General features: G+C 42.0%; 1 protein-coding gene across 3 annotated transcripts in view; it reads left to right on the top strand.

Moving 5' to 3' along the window:
* Positions 1-26,580, top strand: part of Phtf2 (putative homeodomain transcription factor 2) — an 88,065-nt gene that overhangs the window by 33,519 nt on the left and 27,966 nt on the right. For all 3 annotated transcript variants that reach the window (XM_050139813.1, XM_050139811.1, XM_050139812.1), the window contains exons 3-7: positions 11,146-11,202; positions 16,159-16,228; positions 18,284-18,442; positions 20,632-20,797; positions 21,912-22,076. In XM_050139813.1, coding sequence (XP_049995770.1) covers positions 11,146-11,202; positions 16,159-16,228; positions 18,284-18,442; positions 20,632-20,797; positions 21,912-22,076 — 617 coding nt within the window. The remainder of the gene's footprint in view (positions 1-11,145; positions 11,203-16,158; positions 16,229-18,283; positions 18,443-20,631; positions 20,798-21,911; positions 22,077-26,580) is intronic.

Raw genomic sequence — 26,580 nt, 5'->3', positions numbered from 1 at the left:
CAGCATTTTGTAATGGCAACACGAAAGAGCAGAGTCCTCAACATGCTCCATCGTGGATGGAGCTCTGGACAGCACACCAAGACCTGTGCTGTAATCTCGTATCTCATATGAATTGCAAATGAGAGGCAGGCATGCAAATCTACAGACAAGGATTAACCAGCGGTCTGTGCTGGAAGTAGGAGCAAGCAGTAACTACGAGTGAGTTTCGAGAGTCGTTATGGTAAGGAAGGCTTCTGAGTTAAAATGTGGAAACGGTTGTGCAGCTGTACAGACCTGGGACACAGATCTGTTCTATGGCATCTGTCTTAGCCTGCTTTTTAAATTTCTACAAAATACCCAAGACTGAGCTATGTATACTGTGAAGAAGCTTGTTCAACTCAGAGTTCTAGAAGGCGGGAGCACAACACCAGGACCTGCTCCTGTCTAGTAGGATCCCGGCTACCCCGTCACAGCCTGCCTGATGGGAGGAAGCTCCTGTCTAGTAAGGATGCTGGCTACCCCATCACAGCCTGCCTGATGGGAGGAAGCTCCTGTCTAGTAAGGATGCTGGCTACCCTGTCACAGCCTGCCTGATGGGAGGATGGGGAGAAGGAGGTGATGCAGGCAGACAAGAAGCCGGAGAGTCAGGAGCCAGCTTTGCTCTTTGTAATCCTCTCCCCTCCTGGGGACAATCCATCCTGCAATGAGAAGTAGGTTAGTCCGTGTGGAAGGCCTTGTCCCCACTCATCTGAGACCTTCTACCAGGCCCTGCCTCTCAAAGGTTTCAGTACTGGGTTGCCAGAGTAGTGGCAGATCTCCATGCCAGCTCATGGATTGGAGGTTCACATTCAAACACAACATATGCCATATTTCCTTTAAACAGCTTCATAAGTAGTCGTATTTTGATGGGCAGTGGTGGTGCACACCTTTATTCCCAGCACTCAGGAGGCAGAGGCAGGCGGATCTCTGTGAGTTTAGGGCCATTCTGGTCTATAAGAGCTAGTTCCAGGACAGGTTCCAAAGCTACAGAGAAACCCTGTCTCAAAAAAAAAAAAAAAAAGTAGTTATATTTCAAATAAATTTCTTTAAATAAAATAACACAACAAGTGTTCTTAACTGAAATCTCTAAATCCAAATGGCTATGTATTCTGCGTATTCTAGGGAAACAAAAGCAAACGGTTTCCCAAGATGTTTTGACTCTAGTAGGCTTCCCCTCTGTACCCACAACACTGCTTCTGGCACCAATCTCCCCGCCTTTGCTGTGTGTATAGGACAGGATCAGAATTTCCATACTGATGTAGTAACTTAGGTATTCATAGGCTACTTTCCAAATGACTTGAAATAACTAAACATTATATATTACAAATGATAGTTTACCACAGTTGAGAAAATAAACGTTACCGTAGAGGAATTGCTGTGCTATAGATTTGTTATTAGTATGCACTGTAAACTACATGTATGGAAGTTGTTACAAAGTAGACTTGAAAATTTTTGCATATAGGAGACAGAAAACTTCAGTTATGTCTAGCCTTGTGTAAGAATCATGTCCAGTTGCAGAAATTGTGTGTAACTAGATGCCATCAAAATAACATTTCTTGGATACTTGGATCCATGTTAAAATAACATGTCTTATTCCATTACAAATGAAAAGGAGACGGTGGCGGGTGATGGGCAGATACGCCGACTGAAGTCCAGATTCTGGCGTGGGCCCCAGTCTTCCTCACGGGCAGGGTCCTCGTCTTTCTTTGGTTTGTTTTATTTTTCAAGACAGGGTTTCTCTGTGTATCTCTGGCTGTCTGGAACCCACTCTGTGGACCAGGCTGGCCTTGAACTCACTGAGATCCGTTGTCTCTGCTCCTCAGTGCTGGGATTAATGGCGTGTGCCACCACCTTCCAGCTCAGTGTCCCAGTCTTTAAAGTGAGAGCATTGATGATGTTTGTGGGTGGGGAAACTCTAGCTCACGCTCTGAGATCTTTAATGTACTTAACGTAGATTTTACTGGGACATAACCAAAGTTAAAAGATAATTACATGATTACTGTATCAACTATCATACTGTAATATGAAAATAATATTTATTACTTTTTATGTTTGTATGAACAATTAGAATTTTTTTTTTTTTTTTTTGGTTTTTTCGAGACAGGGTTTCTCTGTGGCTTTGCAGCCTGTCCTGGAACTAGCTCTGTAGACCAGGCTGGTCTCAAACTCACAGAGATCCGTCTGCCTCTGCCTCCCGAGTGCTGGGATTAAAGGCGTGCCCCACCATCGCCCGGCAACAATTAGAAATTTTATCTCATAGAAAGATAGGTCCTATTTGCAACTTAAAAGTCGGACAGGAAAGAATGCAAAACAAACAAAAGCCAAGGTCCCTTTGGAGTTGGATGCTGTCTTGTATTTGAGTCTGCTTCTGTCATTTGGTCTCGAGTCTAAGTTATCGAGTGGGTCTGTTCTGTTTTCTTCAGATATGAGGTAAAGTGCTTCACGGTTGTTGCTGGGATTAGTGTCGCGGTGTCAGTGGTTACCACAGTCTTTCACCTTGGTTATGTCTAGCCTCGTGTAGAGTGTCAGCGTGTCTGCTGCGGAGATTCCGTGTAACCGGCCTCCATCAAAATAACACTGCCTGAACTGTTGGATCACTGTTGAAATAAAATTAAGTGTTTTGATCCCATCATCCCAGCGTAGAGCTTGGGTGGGTGTGCACGACTCTAGACAGCAGCGCTTCCTGACTGCTTAGCTGTGCGCCACGCTGCCAAAGAGCATTTGCTGGCCTCGTGCTGACTCCTAGTCTGGAGAGGAAGGTTCCGGAGGAAACCTGGCGGTAGTGCAAGCAGAGCCTCTGTCGCCCTGTCCCTGCTTCCGGAGTGACCCCTTACCTGGCCACGGTTGTGGACGTGTCCTTTTGTGGCCCATTCCGTACCTGGACCGCTACCGAGAAGTAGCAAATGCGAAATAACTAGTAGCAGCAGCTGCTGTTCACTAACGCAATCTAGTTCTATGTGAGTTCTTACAAATTTGATTTATTGTGTAAAACTGCAGCTGTGTGTGTGCACGGAGGACAACTTTCGTGAGTGCATGCTCGGCTTCCAGTCAGTTCCAGGGATGCAGCTCACGTTGGTGGTCTTCCAAGGCCATCTCACCAGCCCAGCAGTGATTTTAAATTAAACGTATTGTCATTTCTGCTGAGCGGCAGAGATACTTTCACGGAATGTGTCCTTTGTTAATATCATAGTGTACCTGGATGAAACAGATGTGGTGTGGATCAGGCAGTCATCCAGTGTTGGCCTCTCAGTGTAGCTGGGATGGGGACCACCAATTGTGTGAGGCTCTCACAGGCACGCACACCGCACATATATTAGTAAGATAGTCTCACACTTGGGACTTAGCAGGATTAAGTGCTGTCTGTCCGTAACTGTAGGTGCTGTTCTTTTACATGGCTGGTAGCGCAGTAAGTTTGTATGCATCTGGGTTGGTATCATCACAAACAGGAGAGGGTGGCTCCAAGGTCATAGGTGACTAGAGGTTTTTCAGTGCCGTTAGGGTATGACTTATGTGGTCTATTATACGGTACTTTGTTGACCAGATGTCAGCAGTGCATGGCTGTTTTGTTGAATCAATCAGAAGTGTTGTTATTTACTGATCGGTTATTTGGGTTAATGTTTAACTGTGTACACAGCTTAGGGAATTTTCACTAATGCTTATGAATTTTTTTCTTATACTAAATGGGGTAATGAAATTCATGGGTTTTTGAGATTTTCCACAATATTTGGTGATAAGATAAAGATGAAGTAAAGTTTGTATTTGGTCTTTTACTGTGGTTCACTTATTTAGAGCTAAAGAAAGTCATCTTTAGCTTTTAAGACCAAATTTTATTTTTAAGTAATGTATAGCTTTTGAATGCCATTTTAAATAATTTAATAATTTAAATAACTTAATGATTTCGACTCTGATAATTTAAATTACACTTATCAAAAATATAAATGATTAGCAATTGAGTAGTGTTAATTTGGTTTTAAAAACATCATTACAAGAATTAGTATGGTAGGTTTGTTAGAACTTGTTGTATTTTGACCCTCTGTTTGATACTTTTGAACTGCTTCCTTACTATTAATAGATTACTAGATCTTTCCTGTTGTCACTAGTAGGGTCTCCACAGATCACGATCCAAGATTAGTGTAAGTAGAAAAGTAGAAATTAAATTATCTTTGCTCAGAAGACTTCTTAGAGAAGGTTATTAATCTGACAGCATCTTAATCAATAGTCCCACTGAGAGCATGCCCCACGCACCAGCAAGCTGGAAAGTAAACAGTCCGTGTAAATTATGCAGGCTGGTGTGGGTTTCCATGAACAGCGATGCTCTCTGTAAAGTCGGGCCAGGAAAACTCAGTGCTGCGCTGCGCTCCTGTCCACAACACACGTGGACTGCCACCCCGACAGCCTAGACTAGAAGGAAAGGTCAGCGTCAGCTCCAGTCAGCCCGGATGGGCTCTTCCAGCGCCGTTCTGAGCTCCGAATGCCAGCTTTGTTTCTTTCTGTTAGTCATGTTTCTTTCTGACCTTTCTGAGGAAGAGGCAGCCTGCTTGGCTCAGCTGGAGTTAGATATCTGGCCTTGGGTCTTTGTGGGGGAGTAGGCAGGATCAAGTAACAGGGACCTGGTGTGTGGGAGTCACTTTCAGAATACGCAAGACCTCAGTCCATGCCTAGTGCTTGGTGGCATTTACTGAAGTGGGAAAGAGCCAGGTACAGACTCAACGTGGTGCATGCCTTCAGGTTTAATGTTGAATCCCTCACGTCCTTACATATCAGCCTTACATATTAGTTAATGTGGGACTTAAAAGGACACAGTGTAACTTCTCATCATGGCTACTTTCCCTCTCAGGTGGTAACCATTGTTAAACAGGCTGGAAGGTTCTCTTTGGCTTCCCGGGCACATGGTGGCTCTCTCAGTTCCACTGCATTTACACATTTGTAGCTGCTGTCTTTACTGCCTGCTCCTTCTACTCTCAGTACTGATATGAAAATGTGTCTAAAACCACTCTGCTCAGTCCCAGTGTGACACTTAGTTGGTTCTTGAGAATATTAACTGTAGCAGGAGGTCGCTTGTTTGTTCCTGGCCACTTGAACCCAAAATAATCTCACAGAAACTCTGTCATTTGAATCATTGCTTGGCCAATAGCTTAAGCATATTTTTTAGCTAGCTCTTATATCCTGAACTAACCCATCTCCATTAATCTGTGTATCACCACGTAGCTGTGGCTTGTTGGCAAGATTCCATCTGGCGTCTGTCTCTGGCCGGGGTATATGGCTTCTCACTGACTCCGCTTTCTTTCTCCCAGCATTCAGTTTAGTTTTCCCTGCCTAGCTAAGTTCTGCCTTGCTATAAGTCAGAGTAGTTTCTTTATTCGTTAACCAATAAAAGCAACACATAGACAGAAGAACTTCCCACACCAATTAACTATTGTTTTCCTCTTGGTTTTCCTAAATGTCTTATCATAATTATTAAAGAAATACATGTCAATTTCTGCTGGGTGTAGTAGTGAATGCCTTTAATCCCAGAAATGGGGTGGCAGAGGCAGGTGAATCTCTGTGAGTTCAAGACTAGCCTGGTCTACATAGTAAGTTCTAGGCTCTCCAAGGAGACTGTCTCAAAAACCAAATAGAACAAAAGCAAGCAAGCAAAAAGCTTAAAAAAACCAAAACCTTAAAATGACCCTGTTAAGACCCTGACCTTTTCCAAACAAATTTAGGACATTTTATTTTTTATAAAAAGTTCCTATTTTAATGTAGTATACCAAAATACTCTCATTTTACTAAATGACCTGTAAAAACGCCGTGTATGCATGTACATGAGTGTGTGTGTGTGTGTGTTTTACTGGGAATTGAACCCAAGGCCTTGTGCATACCAAGCAAGTACTCTACTACTGAGCTGTGTCTCCAAGGCCTCTAAAACTATAGTTATTTACCCAGTGATTCTCAAGATAGTTTTCTGCGCAGATAGAAGCATTTTCGGGCATTTGGGACATCGGTACCCCGTGTTCAGCCGTTTTCCGCTCTGTGTGCAGAGACTGCGTTGTCCTAGTCAGGGCTTCAGCTTTCTCACCCTGCCATCACAGCTCATCAACAGCTCCGCCCTGCCCTGCCTCCTCCCGCCCTGCCCTGCCTCCTCCCGCCCTGCCCTGCCTCCTCCCGCGTGTCTGGGTTTCCCCTGGATCTGGCACCCAGGTTTTAGTGCCCATAATCCTATTTCGTCCAATTTGCTGTAGCAGTAAATTGTCCAGAAGTAGGAAGGCCAGGGGAGAGGAACCAATCAAGAGTAAACATGGTCTGTATCTTAAGTGTGTAAGGTATTTGATTCTTAGTTAATGCCCAGGCTCAGCTGTGAAATTTACACACTCTGCCATCAGAGATCTGCTTACCTGGATTCTAAGGCCAATCTTCTCATTGCGTATCCATTTTCCGTTATCCTTGGTTCTTGGTTTCTTCAAGTTATTCAGTTTCTCTAGGTGGTCATATCGGCAGTGTAACACGTGAACACATTGTTTTTGCTACTGAGTTCCAGACTTTTTATTACCAACTCTCTTGAACCCAGGTTATAATTTCTAATTGATTAAGGGCACTGTTGTAACCCAGTACTTAAGCCACACATCCCCTTTCTTGTCCTTAAGTTCTGTTTTACTCACAGATGCTGTGGTCACGTTATTCCTTGCTGATAGTGTTTACTTGGTTTTGTTTGAATTATGACTGTGAATATTTTTTTCTTTAGTAGTTACTTCATAGAGCCAGATTCTCTCTCAGTATTCATTTTCTTCATCATATTAAAGAATATTCTTCATGGCTTTTTCAGAACTTGGGTCAGTGTTTCACCATATCACTAACGTCTGTTCTTCCTACGCTGTGTGAATGTAGGCATGCATGTAGCAGTGTGTGTGTGTGTGTGTGTGTGTGTGTGTGTGTGTGTGGTCGGAGAACAACTTTCAGGGCTTGCTTTTCTCCTTTCATTGTAGTAACTGGGAATTAAACTCACATTGTTGGACTTGCTTGACCAAATGCCTTTCGTTACCTGTTGAACCACTTTGCTGGCCAGAGAAAAAAGTCATATTCTCCACCCCAGAAGATTTCCGGGTCTTTTAAAAAGTTTTATTAGCATTCTAGTTAACCAAATTTTTTTCCTGTAGTAATATCCTTTATTATGATACAACCTTGGTGATGACTGATTATAAAAATAAACAATAGTTAAATCATAGATGTTCAGAGGATGTAAAATTACTATTTTATCACTTAGAATTATTTCTACAATTACCTGCTTTCATTACATTCGATATACTACTAGGATTATAGGGGATGTTTAAAACTTATAATCGATTTGTTTGTTTATGGGGAAACGTGCACTACCACGTGTGTGTAGGCCAGAGTCAGTTCTCTCCAGCATGTGGGTTTCAGGGTTGGAATGCATATCCTCAAGCTCGGCAGCAAGCCCAGGGCAAGGTTTCTAATAATTGTGTTGGAAATTTATGATTCTGCCTTTTATTTTTGGTCTTTTAATTTTAAAGAAAGATTGAATCAAAAGATTTGGAGATTTGGTTAAAAAGAAACATGGAAATTACTAGTCACTCACAAGTTAGGAACTGCAAGGGTGTGGTACCCCCAGACCATGCCTTGTCTGTCACCATCGCCTCTCGGTGACTCACGCCCCAATATTCCACTTCCTCGCCCAAGTGTCTGGTGCACACACTGACTCCTTTAATTCGGGTTTTGCCAGATTTGTCTGAGAGTCAGTGGTTACAAACAAAACATTGTGAAAATTGTTGATGGTTTTCAGAGCTTGGGAACCTTTACTTTGGAGCTAAACATTTCTTAGATCCTGTTATCCTGGGTGGAGATTTGTCTAGAGGCACTCGATTTTAATGACTGAGTATCATCTGTGTCCTCTGTGTGCTTCACAAATATGAATGGAGGGACTTGTGAAAAACTGAAAATGTCCCCCAGAACAACATCATTCGGGGCATGATAGCTTTCTTTCATTAATTTCTTCAGTTGGTGTTTTAATGTTTTATTCTGACACACACTGTTTTGTGTTGTGACTTTATGTTGTATTCTTAACTTCGTTATTTTCTCTAGATTAAACTGGCAGATAGATCATTATGGCACAACAAGCTGCGTCTTAGGGACCCGGGAAATGGACTCAGGCGGTCTCAACTGCCCACTCAGGATGCTCTTGGATTTTTTTACTTGTCTTTGGAATATTCTTGTCATGGATTTAGCTGATACTTTTTTGCAAACAAATGAAAACACATAATGCTCTAACATTTGTTAAGGGATCAAACTGGGAAGGGATTTGAGGTCTCTATTATCTTTCTGTGTAACAGTTGATATTTATGAGAATTAAAAACTTGCTTTTCAGAATTTCTTAAACGAGATTCAGAAAAATAAGAGCATAGTAGTGTGAGGGAGGAAAGGTAGTGTTTGTTTAATATATATGTTCATTAAAGAAATTAGGCAATTGAAAGTTGTAAATCTGGGCTTCCTTCCACTTAAGTGCATTTATGAACTTTTAGTCTTTTCTACAGTAGACAGCTCACTTTGGAAGCTCAATGCTGCCTGTTCTTTTGGGTCCCCCAGCTACTTGTCTTCCGAATGTGGCGACCTAAAGGGTAAGCCAAGCCATAAAACTAGCTTTTCATCTTGTCTTTCAGAGACACTTCCCTAGAACTCATGCGCAGTGCCTGCCAACATCTCATCACTTAATCGCTTTGCCTTTGTTTCATTGTCCTGTAGGGGACAGAGCTGATCTTGCAGACACCTAAATAGAGGCAGCCTTCCTACCTGTGGGTCTCTCCTTTTTCCCCCTTGCATTTTCAGTCTTCTCTCCACCCCCTCTGTCTTCAGATTTCTTCCGTGATTTGTTTCTATTGTGTGAAGAAAGGTAGAAAACTCGAGAATCACAGCAGAAGGGAATCGATTCGTGAGACATGTTTCCTTTCTTAGATGACTTTTTTGAGTTTGACCTGGGTTTGAGACTTACTCTTACTTATGGCATGTGGGCAAAAATACAGTGTCATTGTAAAGCGCAAGGAACGGCGCCAGCCATCCCATAGGTGACAGGATGTTTGTGTCTGCTGCAGGTACTTACAGGGAGCGACTGTGGCACTGTGCTCACCAGACTCGGGGCAGGAAGTCGCAACAGCATTCACTTCAGTCTTCATCTTTTCGTTATTATGAATTCTTTATCTCCGTTGTTTTATTTCTGTATTGGTTTAAGGATTATGGCTGTACCCATGTTTCTCTTGTTTTGTTTTTGTTGATATTCCCCCACTGAATAGCTCAACGTTTGTTCATAAAAATAAGAGGCGAGGGAAAATAAATTAGCTGAAAACACCAAAGGGAGTTTTGTATCTTCTGGACTCAGGCTTCTTGAAGTAGAGGGCTATGTCCACTTGTATGAGTGGTGTTGTTCACGGGCTTGGGGTCTGAGACTTGTAGGGTGCGAATGTAGAGTTATCTCTGCTGGCACTTTAGGAAGGGTTGAAAGAGAGGAGCTCGCTGGACCTGTTGTTGAAGGCGTGAAATCACAGATGAAGGAGGAAGTTGTAGCGGGCAGAATGCATGTGTGGGGCCTGGGAGCAAAAATGTCGACAGTAGATCACCTCTGCTTAAAAAAACAGCCCAGCCCAGCATGCTGCGTTCAGGAGTCTCTAGAAAAGTGGCAGGAGGGTTGAGAAGTTGCTGACTGTATTAGACACAAGGCAAAACCATTGATTATAAGAATGAATTCGGATTGTGGATCTTTTCGTAGTTGGACTTTTTGTCTGGACTGCTGGCTCCCCCCCCATAATGACATGAAGACTTATTATTAATATGTCTCATGACATTTATGCTTCTTTTTCCCAGTGTTCTCTCTGCCCCAAAAGTCCTGCCTAGCTGTTGGCTATTCTGCTTTTTATTAAACCAATCTGAGTGGCACATCTTCATAACAAGCAAAAAGATTATTCCACAACATTTCCCCCTTTTTGTCTAAATAAAAAGGCAAGGTTTTAACTCTAACATAATAAAACTATATACAATAAGAACAAGTATCAGGATTTGTCTAAATAGAAAGGAAAGATTGTTGTCTTAATTTATGCTAAGTAGTGATTACATTTGCATAGGCATTGACTTTATTTTTCTCTCATTTAATGGTTGTGGAAAAGTTATTTCCATGTCTGTGTGCTTGAATCACCTTGACATAAAACAGTGTTCTCTAAAGAAACCTTAGGCATTCTTTTGCATATGAAAACAAAATTTAGAAAATAATCATTTAAACATATTACTATGTAACTCTGAAGTAGTTTGGGTTATTGTTTCAACAAAATATTTGATGAATTGGGATGATTATACTATTTTATTTTATGTGGATGGGTGTTTTGCCCACGTGTATGACTGTCATAGGGTTGCTATTGCTGTGAAGAGACACCATGACCATGACACTCTTATAAAAACGCTTAATTGAGGTGGCAGCTTCCAGTTTCAGAGGTTTAGTCCGTTATCATCATGGCAGGGAGCTTGGCAGCTGGCAGTATGGTCGTCGGAAGGCAAACATGGTGCTACAGAATTCTACATCTTGTTCCAAAAGAACTGTCTCACTTGGCGGGGTTTGAGCATATATGAGACCTCAGAGCCCGCCTCCGCCTCTGCAGTGACACACTTCCTCCAGCAAGACCACACCTACTTCAAAACAAGGCCACACAGCTCCTAATAATGCCGCTCTAGAAGGCTTGTTGTGAATTTGAAGCCAGTTAAGCTACAGAGTGAGACCCTGTCTCAGAAGGAAACCACTTAGTGATCTACATGTTTATGATTGTGTCCTTTGGGAGGTGTTTTCCTCACCTGTACTAGTAATGTGGTCATTTCCTTTATTGAAACCGAAGGATTCCTTAGGCCAGGGTTTTCTGATTTCAGTGTTATCTTAGATAAATTTTTGAACCTCACAGCCATATTTCTGATCCAGTAATTCTTCTGGGAACTTGAAAGTTTCCATTCTCAAAGTCGATGTTGATACTGGCTGTCCTGTGAGCAGCGTGCTGAGCAGCACTGTGGCGCAGGGTTGGTCTCTGACGTCTGTGGCAGAGCCAGTCTGTGTGTGCAGTGAGCTCCGGGAATGCCCACTTAACACAGCGCTGTCTTTCTTCATAGATCGGAGCCTACGATCAACAAATATGGGAGAAATCTGTTGAACAAAGAGAAATCAAGGTAACAACTTCGCTTTATTTTGTTTATTCTGAAACAATTCTATACATTGTCAGTCACTTTACCATCCCATTTAAATTTACTATTTTAGTTAATATTTATTTTATCTGCACTTTCAAGAGAGAAACCTATGATTTCATAGTCTTACCTTTTAATTGTTTTATTTTACTTTTAGCCTCTTCCATTCCCTTTAAATTTAATTTCTCAAGCGTATTCTCTTGCCAGCGTTCCCCCTTTCACTTGTCACCTTGCACTTCTAGTCTCTTTCTTCCCCTTGATGCTGTCTTTGCTCTGTACAGTTTATTAAACTGGTAAGTGTCTCAGGATGTTTACCGCCTGCGTGGCACTGTGCACACGTGGCTTTGCCTAATAGAAACCCGCTTTGGTGGCGCTACTAACTGAGTGACTTGGGTGCAGAAAGAGTTGTTGAATTGTGTAAGAGCTGCAGGAAGTAGAATATTAATTCAACTGCTTTGGTGGCAGGCGTTTTCCTCCTGGGCGCGTGACTACTTGTCTTATTCTGATCGAACGTTCTCATGGACTATCTTGCTGGCATGAGAAAAGTTTTGAAACTAAATTTGTTGTTTCTCAACACTCTGTGATGATAAAATTACATATCTTTCGTTTGCTTAGATGCTAATCAGTTTGTTCTTGCACGAGCTAAATTTAATTTGGGCCTAGAGAATGTTACTGTAATCGCTTACCATTTTCTGCTCAATATTTAAATATTTTTATTCGGTTAAAAACCAAGTCTATAGTCACTTAAAAATTTGCTCAAAAGATTTGTTGCTGTTCAGACCATATCATCAATGAAAGAGGAGATCATTCTTTGATACTTAAAAATTTTAATCTTCTACGTTTTTTATGAAGAATTAATACATTCATTTAGTGAAGTTCTGGCATATTTAAAAATAGAATTTAAGGTCACGAGGGCCGAAAGATAAATAAATTGTATTTAGGTCAGGTATTTTATTGTGGATAAAAATCATTGAAGTGACAGGGGAAGGACATGTGAAAATATTCAGGAAGGAAGAGAGCGAGGGAGGGAGAGGAGACTGAGTAAGAAACCCTTGAATTTGATTTGACAGTTGGGGTGAAGAAGGTGATGGAATGATTATCAGTAAAGCTGGAAAGAAAAATGTCAGTGTATGAAGGGGTTTCCAGCTTAACCCCACGGTTTAGCCATAATGTTAGAACAGTTGGGAGGACATTGACGGATTTGAAGCAGAAAATTAGAATTGCATTTTTATAAATTCATTAAGTCAGTAATAAGTATGATAGAAAATATTGGAAGAGAGATTTAAATTGTTTTAGAAATAGCCAGGTTCTTGGGAGTCCTTGATATGTAACATTTGTGTGTGTGTGTAGGCATGTGGATGTTGTGTGTAGTATTATGTGTACGTCAACTGAGCATTGTACATATTACATAGAGTCTATAAGTGAACAGATGTTCATTGACTGATGAAAGACAATCATCAGGAACAGAACACCGAGAAATACCAATATTTCATGTGAAGCAGCTGAGGTATCAAGAAGAATTGAAGTGAAGGGGCCATAGAGATGGGGTGCCATAGAGATAGGGGTGCCAAATATTAAAATATACGAGGCTATGGGGCGTTCTCATTCAAACCACTAGAGAGCTCATTGTGTTGCGGGAAAGAGCCCGCCTTACAAAGACAGGAACTGCACAGGTTCATCACACACGAGCCTAAAGTATTGATTGATTACCTGGTGCTTGAAAGTACAGTGGTGGGTGAGAAGGAAAGCAAATTGAAGTTCAGGTATGTTACCACATATTATCTTGACTGTAAATAACAGCAGTGTCCCGTGTATTTTTAAAATCTAGATGAAAGGATTTCAATGTTATCATAAATGACAAGCCTGTGAGGAGACAGATGTTTACCATGGTTTAAAATTATGCAGTGCATGCATAAAAACTCCACCCAGTGCCGCACAACTGTGTACAGTTGCCGTGTCACACACAGAAATCCCTCTCAGTATCTAACAATGAAACCTCAACAAAAAGTTTTATGAGGTCATTTACAAAGGATTCTGAAGGTCCGTAAGGGAAGCTGGTGTTAGTCGATAGAACATACACGGAACGGTGTTTCTGTACACAAGAAGTCTAGCCCACTGAGCAGAAGCATGCTGTAATCTTAACGGCAGTGTCTGGTTATTATCTCATCGTCTCTATATATGGAGCTTAAAGCACAAAATTTCCTGCTGCCAGATTGCTGCATCGTGGGAGTACATTGTCAGTTTCGTACTAGAGAGGGCCTCTGGTTCCTGAGGACGGAGTTACATGTGTCCTGTGTACTAGAGAGGGCCTCTGGTTCCTGAGGACGGAGTTACATGTGTACTAGAGAGGGCCTCTGGTTCCTGAGGACCGTCTTACATGTGTCCTCCTGTGTTTCTGCTAGTCTCTCGCCTTCTCTCCTTGCTCGGCCCCTTTCCCCCATGCCAAGCAGGCATCTGAACACTGAGCCCCCACAGCCTACTCTGTTATCTTCTCTGGGAAGGCCCACAGTTATAGTTAGTATGCAAAGCTATGTTCATTTATACACCTGTGGTTTAATCCACATCAAGTTAAACTTTTCCTTTTATAAGGTCCACTTAACGAGACTCACGCTTTATGAACACTCAGACCTTCCTGATAGTATCTTTCATTTTTGTGATGAAAATGATTGATCCTTTGGTGAAAGTTTTTGATTCAAAAGTCCTTTACATGTTCTTACACTACATAATTCATCTTAAAGTAGATTTTATGTATTTTTATTTTGGAGATGTGGTCTCACTGTGTATCCCTGACTGCCCTGTAACTCATTATGTAGACCAGGCTGGCCTCAAACTCACGGAGATCCACCTGCTTCACCTCCCGAGTGTTGGAGCTAACAGTTGTATTCTGGCTCTACAGTATGCTCACTTACCTGTAAGACAGGAAATGACCTGTGGGAAGAGACAACTTACCGTTTCTCTTCTAAGGACTTTTAGTTATTAAGATGATCCTGATAAAAATTGTAGGTGTACAACAGTAAATGTTGCTTCAGATTGATAGTGAGATGATTATCAAATTGGTAAATAAATAATTTTTAAAAAAGTAAATGAAAATTTATCAAATTTTTTATACTAATAAAGAAATTTATATAAATTTTATACAAATTAAGCTAGTGCTTTATTATTGAAATTGTATTCAAATGTGCAGTTTTAGAATCACTGTTCTAGTTTGGAAAATGTTGAAAATATGTATAATCTCTTAGCTGCTCTGTAGCAACATTAAATGAAAATGAATATGGATACAGTTGTTTTTATTACTGGCACTTTCTAGATAGTCACCGTGAAGACTGAAGGTGTGAAGACTGATAATGGGTCCTGTGGGCCTCTGGTCACAGCACTGTTAATAAGCCGTCAGCACATACTGTTATGCATGCTTCTCTTAAAGACACCACGTAGTTAGCTGGCCGTGGGATCTCCTGTCCTTACAGCACCGGGATTGCTGAGGACAGGAGGATCAAGAATTTAAGGTTAGCCTTGTTAGCAAATCAGGGGCAGCCTGGATACGTGGGAACCCACCAACAAACAGACCGTTTATTAAATAGCTATCACCACTTCCCGTAGTATAAGAATAACTTCATAAGTACAAGTTGCCTGGCTCTTTCTCTGAAGGCACAGCACAGCCTGCTTGCGCTTGGATCATTCTGCACGGCAGAGTTGACGGCAGATGCAGAAATGTGAACAGTGCTAAGCAGCCTGTCAGGACAGTCGTTTAGAAGCTGCGGGAACTGAGGCAGGAGGCAGCTGCTGCTCTCTGCGGCCTCAGCTGGGAAAGTCTGTTAGGTAACTTAAAACACTTGCAGATGTATTGCGTTTGCTTCTTGTTACTGCCACTTTTCACACGTCAAATGAGGACAAACACAGAGAATATGGATTCTAGAGTACAGATAGTAGTGAGTGAATTTGCAGTACAGAACTTGAAAACGTGAGGATCAGCTGTATGAAAACCCTGTTTTTCTCTTGTTACCGCAGAACCATCTTTCTCTGTTTTGTTCTGTGTCTCTGGGTAGCCTGGGATGGACAGAACTTGTGGAGGGTCTTGACTCAGGGTGTCCTTCTGGTTTAGACATAGCAGCTAACCTGACTTACATCTTCCTCTTGCTTGTTTTATTCGCAAACAGTTCTTAACCTTGAGGGACCATTGTCACCTAGTGGGTCCAAAGGAGTATCGCACAGTTGCTTTCTGATTGAATGGATAATTAACAGTCCTTTGAACCCGTGTCTTGGTTCTTGAGGACTTTAGTCTAAGCTTATCCAGTTCTTAACTTAGTATGATTTATTTTCCCATTCTTTTGTTTTCACCATTAATTTTTACCTCCAACTCAGTAATTTCAATTTTAAACCAATTCAATTTATGACAGCTGCTTTCCCTGTCTCCTGTTCCTGTTCGTAGTATTTAGTGATGAGGTGATATTATGGTCTGGGCAGTAGCTGGCAGTCTTGAGATGTACATCATCCTCTTGGTTTCTGCTGCTAGCATCTGCTGAGAAATTCGCATCCCTGTCTTGTTCTCCGCAACACCCCCAGCATCACATCTTGAGCGCCTTTGGGACCACTACTACTTTCCTAATGACAGTCAAGGCCAACAGTGTCTTGGGTCGTACAGGGCCTAGGCTGTATGCTCCCACTTGCTTGGTATATGACAGTCTTTGATTTGGAAGCTTACTGTCCATAATAAACAAGGCTTTGCATGTTACACATATTCCTAAACATTCCTTTTGGAAGATAAGTTATTAGAATGCTATAATTGTATTCCATTTGTAACAAATCTTTTAATATATTTTTTACTTAATGTTACTTCAAGATTTTGTTTCAAATTGAAACTCTTATACATTGGTTCCCCTTTTGCTATGTAGGATTTTAGCAAAATATATGTAGAATTCCAATATTGCTTTTAATATATTACAGGGGTTAAGGAATAAACCAAAGAAAACAGCATATGTGAAACCAGACCTCATAGATGTTGATCTTGTGAGAGGTGAGTCCTGGATAAGAAGATGTGTAACACAAGTAAACCCTGGTCCTGAAGAGACAATCAACATAGCTTGAATATGCACCTTTGTAGAAATAAAGGCAATTCTAGTGTAAATAAGGACAGGAATTCCTGCTTTTTTTTCTAAACAAAAATGCAAAGCTTTAACTTGAACATAGAAAGCTTGTATACAGTAGAACAATTATCAAATAAAGATTACATTCACCATGTACTGAATTCCAATTCATTTGTGTTTGACGAACTTAAAGAACATACTCAGTAATCTCTCCTATCTTAGCAAACCCCATATTTTATACCTAACCTGCTTCTATCCTACCTAAGGAAAACTGCGACTATAACTTTCTCATCTTCAACCCCATCAAAGACCCAGAAGGATGTTGTTATTTAAGTAAGCTAAAAGTGCATTGTAAACAACTTCCAAAAGTTCTAGAAATGACAGAGACATCTGACTACCTGGACAGTCACCCAAATTTCCTCTGCAGTGTTGGGGGATCCATCTTCAATCTACAGGCCCATAGCATCTGGCAGACTTCACTTTCCTCCATGGTCTGCAGATTGCCTGGCCATTTCTTCTGTGAAGCAGGAACCCAGAAGGACCATTCTGCTCTGTTGTGGCAAAGTTCAGCGTTCACTTTCTTGTGGGCACTGCATGTTCAGTTTATACAACATACTGTCAAGCTGTTCAGGCATGAGCAACTTCTTTGCCTAACTGGCTAATTTTGCCACAAATAATAGCAAACTCCATATGGAGTTTCTCCAGTGCCCGTCATCTCTGAAGTAAATAGGTACTGCCAGGAACAGATGTGTCTCATTGTCATGAAAAACTTGAAATTAACAAAACATTTTAAATGCCATATTCTATTGGTCTTTGAAGTATTTGAAGACCATCTCTCTATCTAAAATTTTTCTCCGTATGATCTGGAAAACATACCTAGCATGTCTGCAAATTTGATCATCATAGATGACTACTGACCTGTGTTTCTGTTATCCTAAATAGTTCATGATATTAGTTTTCAAAAACTAGAATTTTACCTTACATTTTTTAATGAATTGCCTAGATACATATTATAAACAAGAGCAAAAACATATATAGAATATGTTGTAACAAAAATAGCCTTAAATTGGTATCAATATACAAAATCCTTTAAACAAGAGCAAAAACATATACAGTGTGTGTTGTAACAAAAATTACCTTAAAATTGTAGCAATGTACAAATGTTCTTTAAGAGTAAAAACAAGTATACAATGTAACAAAATTGACTTGAACTGTGTAGATCATGGTGGCCTTAAAGCCACCAAGAGTGGGCTATCTCTGTGTCTGAAGCACTGGAAGTAAAGATACGTGTATGAGAATAGAAGCTGAGGGTGACCCCTGGTGACTTCCTGAACTGACTCCCTTACACTAGAACAGTGCTTCTCAACCTCCCTAGTGCTGTGACCTTTGACACAGTTTCTTATGTTGTGGTGACCCCCAACCATAAAATTAGTTTCCTTGCTACTTTATAGCTGTGGTTTTGCTGCTGTTGTGAATCTTAGTGTAAAGATCGGATACAGGATGTCTGATCTGAGACCCTGTGAAAGGGTCATGGAGCCCCGAGGATCTCAACTCGCAGGTTAAAAACTGCTGGCCCAGAACTCGCTGATTTGGCCCATTTGCTCCCAGGCTTCCCTGTGTCTGGCTTCAGAGTCCTGGGATTATAGGTTGGCCACTCACTGCCAGGCTTCTATGTTGGTGCCAGTCCTCGGCTACTCCGTGAGCCATCTCTGCCATCTTATTATTTATAGTTCCTAATGAATGAAAATAAGTCCTATTTTTATGAAATGTGTAGAGCAAGTCCTGTTATCTAGCTGAGAATCTTCATCTTCTGAGTATGATAACGAGATAACAAGGATTGCTTGTGAAGACTGCTGTCCCATTTTAGATACTTTACTCATAGAAGAAAATTATATACCATTTGTTGTTCTTCAAATGTGGAATTTATTTCTGTAGTGAAATTAAAGAACAGGTAGAGTCTGCCATTATATATTTTTTTCCCTCAGGGTCTGCATTTGCTAAGGCAAAGCCCGAAAGTCCGTGGACTTCCCTGACTAGAAAAGGGATTGTTCGAGTTGTGTTTTTCCCGTTTTTCTTCCGGTGGTGGTTACAAGTGACATCGAAGGTCATCTTCTCCTGGCTTCTCGTCCTCTATCTTCTCCAAGGTATAATAATCAGTGGAGATGTGTGTGCTTTTACCTTTCAGGATGTTGTATTTTCATGATTATCAAAGCTTTGCTCTCAACATGTACTGTCGCTGTGCACGAAGTGACTATTGCTGTTACCCACAAACTCCTTAGATACTAAAGATGTCCGCGGCCCAGCAGACTGCTGTTACCCACAAACTGCTTAGATACTAAAGATGTTCGCGGCCCTGTGGAGCGGCCCAGCAGACTGTGCTGTGACCTACAAACTCCTTAGATACTAAAGATGTCTGAGGCCCTGTGGAGCTTGTTGACAACTCTGACAACCTGTTTCCTGAGGTAGCATGTTAGAGAGGGAGGGGACCAACAACCAGAAGTTGTCCTTGACCCTGCGTGCACTCTGTGTAAGGAGAGGGGAAATGGAGAAGGGGGGTATTTTGAATAGATGAACACTTTTGCTCCCACACACTTATCTTTGTGTAGCTGATGCTGGCCTTGAACTATGGCGTTAGCTTCCCGAGTTAAGATTGCCACTGGAGGACATCATGCCTATTAGCACATCCTTTTATATATTTATTTATTTTTAATAACACTTTTGCTAATTAATTTTTCTTGCATAAAGTGTGGTGTATTTTTCCGTACCTTTACCGCGGTGATCCGATGCATCCTTATTTTATATCAAAACTTGTGTTTATGCCATTAGCTCTTAACTTTTTCTCAGCTCCCTATTTAATGTCTTTAATAGCCCGACATAGTATAGCAAATCTGTTACTACGTCTACCTATGTAGACTCGGCACTTGAAAAACCTGAGGCTCTCAGACCTCGCTTCTTCCGTGAATAATGCCACAGAACATGTAGTCACCAGGAGTTCAAATACAATCATTCTGACTCCGTGTCCACAGATCTGTTGTGTTGCCTCCCAGCCTCTGTTACAGAATCTTTCTGTGAAAATACATTGTATGGCATTTCTAAAACGTCACCAGGGATTATCTAGGCCTTTGATTCGTTTAAAAATGATTTTCGTTGTGTATCTGAATGATTTGCTTGCGTGTATTTGTAGCACGTGAATGCCTGGGTGTTGGATCCTCTGGAACTGGAGTGATTGTCCGTGTGGGTGCTGGGAATTGAGTGTGGTCTTTCGCGTGGAATAGCAAGTGCCACTAACTACTGAACCCATCTCTCTAGCCCCGTGTCTTAGGGTCTTGGTTAAGGAAAATATTTTTGTTAAATATTCCCCTTATTTTGTTAAATTATGCACATCATGACATTTGCCCATGAATATAATATCTTTAAAGAAACAAAACGTCTATGCCCTGAGTTATTAATATTGTGGTAGCCCACAATTACATCTATGCGTGAAGTAAAAGAAATAAACCAGTTTTAGGGCATAAATCTTTTTTTTTTTATTTATTTATTAAAGATTTCTGTCTCTTCCCCACCGCCGCCTCCCCTTTCCCTCCCCCTCCCCCAATCAAGTCCCCCTCCCTCGTCAGCCCAAAGAGCAATCAGGGTTCCCTGCCCTGTGGGAAGTCCAAGGACCACCCACCTCCATCCAGGTCTAGTAAGGTGAGCATCCAAACTGCCTAGGCTCCCACAAAACCAATAGGTGCAGTAGGATCAAAAACCCATTGCCACTGTTCTTGAGGTCTCAGTAGTCCTCATTGTCCACTATGTTCAGTGAGACCGGTTTTAACCCAGGCTTTTTCAGACCCAGGCCAGCTGGCCTTGGTGAGTTCCTGATAGAACATCCCCATTGTCTCAGTGTGTGGGTGCACCCCTCGCGGTCCCGAGTTCCTTACTCATGCTCTCTCTCCTTCTGCTCCTGAGTTGGACCTTGAGATTTCAGTCCGGTGCTCCAATGTTGGTCTCTGTCTTTGTCTCTGTCTCCTTTCATCGCCTGATGAAGGTTAATATTCAGGAGGATACCTAAATGTTTTTCTTTGGGTTCTCCTTCTTATTTAGCTTCTCTAAGAACCCGAATTATAGGCTCAATGTCCTTTATTTATGGCTAGAAACCAAATATGAGTGAGTACATCCCATGTTCCTCTTTTTGGGTCTGGCTTACCTCACTCTGAGTGCTGGGTCTAAAGGCGCTCTCCACCACGTCTGACAACATGTAGTGACATTTTAAATTTAGGAGAAGAATTTAGTAAGAAGTGTTAAAGTGCCTACAGATGTCTAACTGGATACATTCTCTCTCCGTTTGTAGTTGCTGCAATAGTGTTATTCTGTGCCGCTCCTAGCCCACACAGCATACCTCTGACTGAAGTCGTCGGGCCCGTATGGCTGATGCTGCTCCTGGGGACTGTGCACTGCCAGATCGTTTCCACAAGAACACCCAAACCTCCTCTGAGCACGGGCGGGAAAAGAAGAAGGTACTGCATGTCAGAAGTGCTCTGTGGATTCCTGTCATTCCGATATGGGATTTGATTTGTGTGCGTGCGTGCGTGCGTGCGTGCGTGCGTGCGTGTGTGTGTGTGTAGGTCTGTAGGTCTGTGTGCCCACCCATGAATGCAGGTGCCCACTGAGACTAGAAAAGGCATCAGAACCCCTGGAGGTGAAGTTGTGGGTGGCTGGGAACTGCTGGATGTGGGTGCTGGGAACTGAACCTAGGTCCTTTTCAAGAGCTGCAGTGCTCTTAACCACTGAACCACCTCTCTAGCCCTTGGGATCGTTCTTAACTGCTCTTAACTTCATAATGTTGCTTTAAAAAGTTGCTCTTTCAGATAAAGCCTAAACTCCAGAGCCAGTTACCAGATGACTCAGTTTTCTGTGTGTGTTTCCAGGCCGCCTCGGGGCCTCCTGTCTGTGGAGTTTGTTTTTATGGAATACATTTGTTTGTTTGTTTGTTCTTGAGGTTCATTTCTAGTCAGCAGTACCTGTATAAGAAATAGATGTGAGGTGGTTTAATTAAATTCTGCTACTTAGAAAGATGTTCTGTTTCTAAGATTCTTTGGTAAAGACAGGGCTAGGAAAAAGGCTGTTTATTACATGTTATTTGAAGCCATTTGACAGTGCCTACTGGTGAGTAAATACCCAGTTTCCCCACTGGCACCTGAGCACACTGCAGTTCTATTTTAAAAATACTTTGGGACAATACTTCTTTGAATATTATTGCTAAGACATTGCAATATTTGGAGTTTCGGGATGTGGAGATTTAAGTCCATCTCCTTTTTGAAAGGTGTAATATCTACATTAGGTAAATAACTTTGCTTATTAGTTAGGTTACAGTTCTCTCCACTGTGAAGTTTCCTTCATTCACAGAGAAGTAGCACCCACATAGGGAAGGAATGTCTTTGCAGTGCGATCCATATGTTAGTGTGTGTATCGACCGCCAATGTGAGGACGAGCAAGGAACTTGAAATATGCACCATGATGATGCTTTAAATTCGGTGTATTTGCCTTTCCTTGTGCGTTAATGAGCTCCTGTGTTCTGTAAGTCTCATGTGTTTTTCACCTGCTTTCCACTGTCAATCTTTTCTGCTGAAGGAAGCTAAGAAAAGCCGCCCATTTGGAAGTCCACAGGGAAGGAGATGGATCTAGCACCACAGACAACACCCAGGAGGGGGTGGTCCCGAGCCACGGTGCAGGCTCCTCCTACGGTGTTGGCGCTGTCTTCAGAGATCTTTGGCGTGCTGCGTTCTTTCTATCAGGGTTTGTATTTATTTACTCAAGGCTTTGTGACATAAAGACGCTGTGACTCCAGATAGTGAGTGGTGGTGACTGTCAATATTACAGCCTCATTACACACTTTATTTCGATAGTCAGAGTGCTATAGTTTAAGGGGAAATAGGATAAAGTTTACTCGGGGTTATGTGTAAATGTGTTATTTCCATGGGAATGAGTATATACTAGCAAAGTGTAGTAAAGACTTCCTTCCCTCCTCCCTCCCTCTCCTCCTTCCCTCCCTCCCTCCCTCCCTCCCTCCCTCCCTCCCTCCCTCCCTTCCTTCCTCTTTCTGTTTTGTTTTTACTTTTGTTTTTCAAGAGACAGGGTCTCTCATGTCATCCTGGCTGTCCTGGAACTAGCTCTGTAGAGGCTGGCCTTGAACTCACAGAGATCCGCCTGCCCTTACCTCCCAAGTGGTAGGATCCAAAGTGTGCGCGACTACTGTCCAGATAAATGCATTTTTTTTCTTTCCTTTTCTTTTAAAGATTTCTTGACTTATAAAATTTTTCCCAACTATTGTTTTACTCTGTTAATTAGTTCATTGTTTTATCAGTATTGTAGGTAATACACCGTGTGACTTGTATTGCTTTTTGTTTTACATCGACCTCAGTTTTCTAAAATCATGTGATATAAGCACTTTGAGTTAGTCAAACGGTGTAGTACAGTCTAAAGTTCTTTGTTAATCACCAGGTTTTTGTATCAATGAGTATTGACCAAATAGGAAAAAATATAACAAACTTCAAAAGTAAATTAAATCTATCTCAATATTATATTATTAATACTTTGAACAATTAGTTTAGACAGTTAAGAGTTATGCTGGTTTACACGTGGCATAGCATAAACTAGAAAATAGTTGAAAAGATGTAGATTTACCTGAAGGTGTTCAATTAATAAATTAAGACAAGAGATACTGCACATAGCTAATTCCTTTCTTAAGACAACAACTTTGCTAATAACCTCCCCAGCTTTTGCTAACTAATTCACAGATTTGTCATCAGTTTGTATTTGTGGTTTTATGATAAAGTTTATCATGCATTAAGCAGTTGTATCCTGTGTTTATTTTTACTGTTCATGATTTTTTAGTAATGGTTTCCTAAATCATTTTGACAACAGTAACGTGGCCCGTGTTCCAATCATCTGTTCCCTTAAGGAGGGGTTTGTTTTATTTGTTTTTAACTTGGTCTCTATTCTTCTCTTCTCTTGTTTTGTTTAACAGATTTTCATTCATGAGATGCAAGAGTTAAAATCAGTTTCCTAAGTATTTCTCAAGACTTTCAGAGGAGCAATTATAAATAGCAGAGCAGTGATAAAGAGTTCTCAGGGAATCTGTTCGTTGTTTTGACTTCTATAATTGATATTGTTATATTATGGACAGCATTTAGATTGGTCTCTTTAGAGGTTTACCTCGTTTTTCCTCTCAGGTGAGACCTAGACTTCAGTGTTTCTTCTGCTGGTCCATTGCATGAAGAGGTATAGGACAGTCAGTCCCTGATACCACAGGGTCCAGCTCCCGTGGGCAGACGGATAGGACAGTCAGTCCCTGATACCACAGGGTCCAGCTCCCGTGGGCAGACGGATAGGACAGTCAGTCCCTGATACCACAGGGTCCAGCTCCCGTGGGCAGACGGATAGGACAGTCAGTCCCTGATACCACAGGGTCCAGCTCCCGTGGGCAGACGGATAGGACAGTCAGTCCCTGATACCACAGGGTCCAGCTCCCGTGGGCAGACGGATAGGACAGTCAGTCCCTGATACCACAGGGTCCAGCTCCCGTGGGCAGACGGATAGGACAGTCAGTCCCTGATACCACAGGGTCCAGCTCCCGTGGGCAGACGGATAGGACAGTCAGTCCCTGATACCACAGGGTCCAGCTCCCGTGGGCAGACGGATAGGACAGTCAGTCCCTGATACCACAGGGTCCAGCTCCCGTGGGCAGACGGATAGGACAGTCAGTCCCTGATACCACAGGGTCCAGCTCCCGTGGGCAGACGGATAGGACAGTCAGTCCCTGATACCACAGGGTCCAGCTCCCGTGGGCAGACGGATAGGACAGTCAGTCCCTGATACCACAGGGTCCAGCTCCCGTGGGCAGACGGATAGGACAGTCAGTCCCTGATACCACAGGGTCCAGCTCCCGTGGGCAGACGGATAGGACAGTCAGTCCCTGATACCACAGGGTCCAGCTCCCGTGGGCAGACGGATAGGACAGTCAGTCAGCCCCTGATACCACAGGGTCCAGCTCCCGTGGGCAGACTCTGTGGTTAGTACTCTTGTGCGTCTAAGTGCTTTAAACGTGAAGCACTTTCCACTGTCTCTCTGGGGTTTGGTTTGCCCGCATAAGACACTCAGGTCCTAGGATAAATGTTAACTCGAGTCCTGTACTGAGTTCTGAGATCCTAGGCCCCGTGCTCTGAGCTTGGGAAGGGGTAGCAGGAGTAGCGACCTCGCATCTGAGACTTACTCTCAGGTGACAGTGGAAAAACTGGCTTTTCTGCTTAGGTGTCTGAGTGAATGTGACCAGTGGAAGAAGGGATCGAAACAGCGCAGTTCATAGCTGTGACTGATACGGTTTTCTAGAGGCCAGAATGAAAAGTGATGTTTAAGTCTTAGACTGTTGTGTCTGCATACACTCCGTTCTTAAAGTAAAACTGCTTAAATCAGCCAAGTGTCAATTTAAAAATATAGACATTAACCCAGATTCTAAGTTTAGTACTTTAATTCATCGAATTGTTTTCATTAGGAATGTAGCTCCCATTGCAAAGATCAAACAGGAAATGTCAGGCTTTGAATTTGCATTTCTTCAGCTCTATACCAATGTCAGAATTCTAACAAATCCTCAGTTTTCTTTCATCGCCTTTAAGATCTGTCATGCTACTGAAGAGCAAGTCAACCGAAAGGAATTTTGCTCTGGTTTCTGAGTAGACAAACTAACTTTATACAATAGATTTAGTGAATTAAAAAGTTCTGAGACTCGGACGTGGATCACGTGTTAGCTAGCGTGCTGATGGACCTGCTCTTGACTTCTGTCTAGGGCTGTGATGTTGCACAGTGCTGGAGCGCTGCTTACTGGGACGTGGGCAGGGCCTGCTGGGGTGGGTGTGGGTGGAGAGAGTTGCACCTCTGTTCATTGTGTATAAATGAAAGTGAGAGTCAGAGTTGATGCACTGATTTATTTATGGAATTAAATGTCCTGCATATCCTGCATAATATATTCAGCCCCAACAGAAAATTTCAGTACAAGTATTAAAATTTAGCCTTTGGTGAACATAGTTGTGGTTGAGTCATTTACACTGTAAAGCAGGCACTTAGCTGTCTTCTGCAGACAAGAATAGGAGGGGTTTGCTTGTCTACATCTAGATTGTTGGAACTGTTGATGGGCACAGCTAGAAACTCATTAAGCTTGGAACACACTAGATTTTAGACCGGGCTCATCTTAGGGGCAAGTTCTTTAAAAGTTGTACCAGCTTGTGGGCTAAAGTTTTCCGTATGAAAAATGTAATAGTTTTATCACTTATTTATAATATAATCACTATTTTTCAAAGGAAATAAATGTATTAAACTAGTATATTTTTAAGGTTCTTTTCCCCTTGAGTGGTTTTGACACAGGAATTCTTCATCTTAAGTACCACACATAATGCAGTGTAGAAAATTCTACAGCTATCTCACCATCCAGAAATTAAAGAGGTAGAACTATGAACTTTGGCCATAAAAGTGAGATCATGCATTTTTATACATAGACGATTTTCTTCTTAAAAATCAGTTCATAAGATAGTTGATTTTGTTTCTTAATGAAAACCGTATTTATTAAGAACTACTCAGACTAGGCATTATGCTACTTGCTGGTAACAAAACACTGAAGCTGGTGGCCTAGTAGAGGTGAGTTACAGATAATCCACCAAGACAGAGGACTGTAAATAGAAAGAGGGCCCTAGGGTGGAGGTGGACACTAGAAGTGCCTTTGTCAAGGAGTGACCTCACTTCAGGGTGAGTCGTAAGTAACTGGATACAATTAGTTCTTGGAAAATGGATAAGGTAATTTCTTTTAAGCTGTTTCACTTATTAATAGACAGAACCATATGAAATTAATACGTTTCTGGATAGCAAGGGAATCTGTCAGAGCAAACAGGCACCCACAGGCCTGTCTAGAGTGTGTAAAGATCTACAGAAGTGAGCGCTCAAACTGACTGCCAGTCAGTTCTCAACGAAGGAACAAGCAACCAGGTATTCTTATTCTTAAATTCAACATCCTTAGCCACTAGGGAATAGGCGAATTCAAACCATTGGAGTTCCCATCTCGCCCCAGTCAGAATGGCCACCATCAAGACAATAAACAATAACAAATGCTTCCAGGTTTGTGGGGAGTGAGGGACCCTTCTTTATGGTTGGCGAGACGGTTAGCGTGTGCGGCCCTATGGAAATCAGTGTGGCGGTTCCCTGCAAGAATAGGAGTAGATCCAGTTCTACCCCTGCTGGGCGTGCTCCGTGCTTA

The sequence above is a fragment of the Alexandromys fortis genome, unplaced genomic scaffold, assembly GCF_014885135.2.
Source record: "Alexandromys fortis isolate MF-2015 unplaced genomic scaffold, M_Fortis_MF-2015_v1.1 scaffold_38, whole genome shotgun sequence".
NCBI classification, from domain to species: domain Eukaryota; kingdom Metazoa; phylum Chordata; class Mammalia; order Rodentia; family Cricetidae; genus Alexandromys; species Alexandromys fortis.
This window is presented reverse-complemented; position numbering and strand designations above follow the sequence as displayed.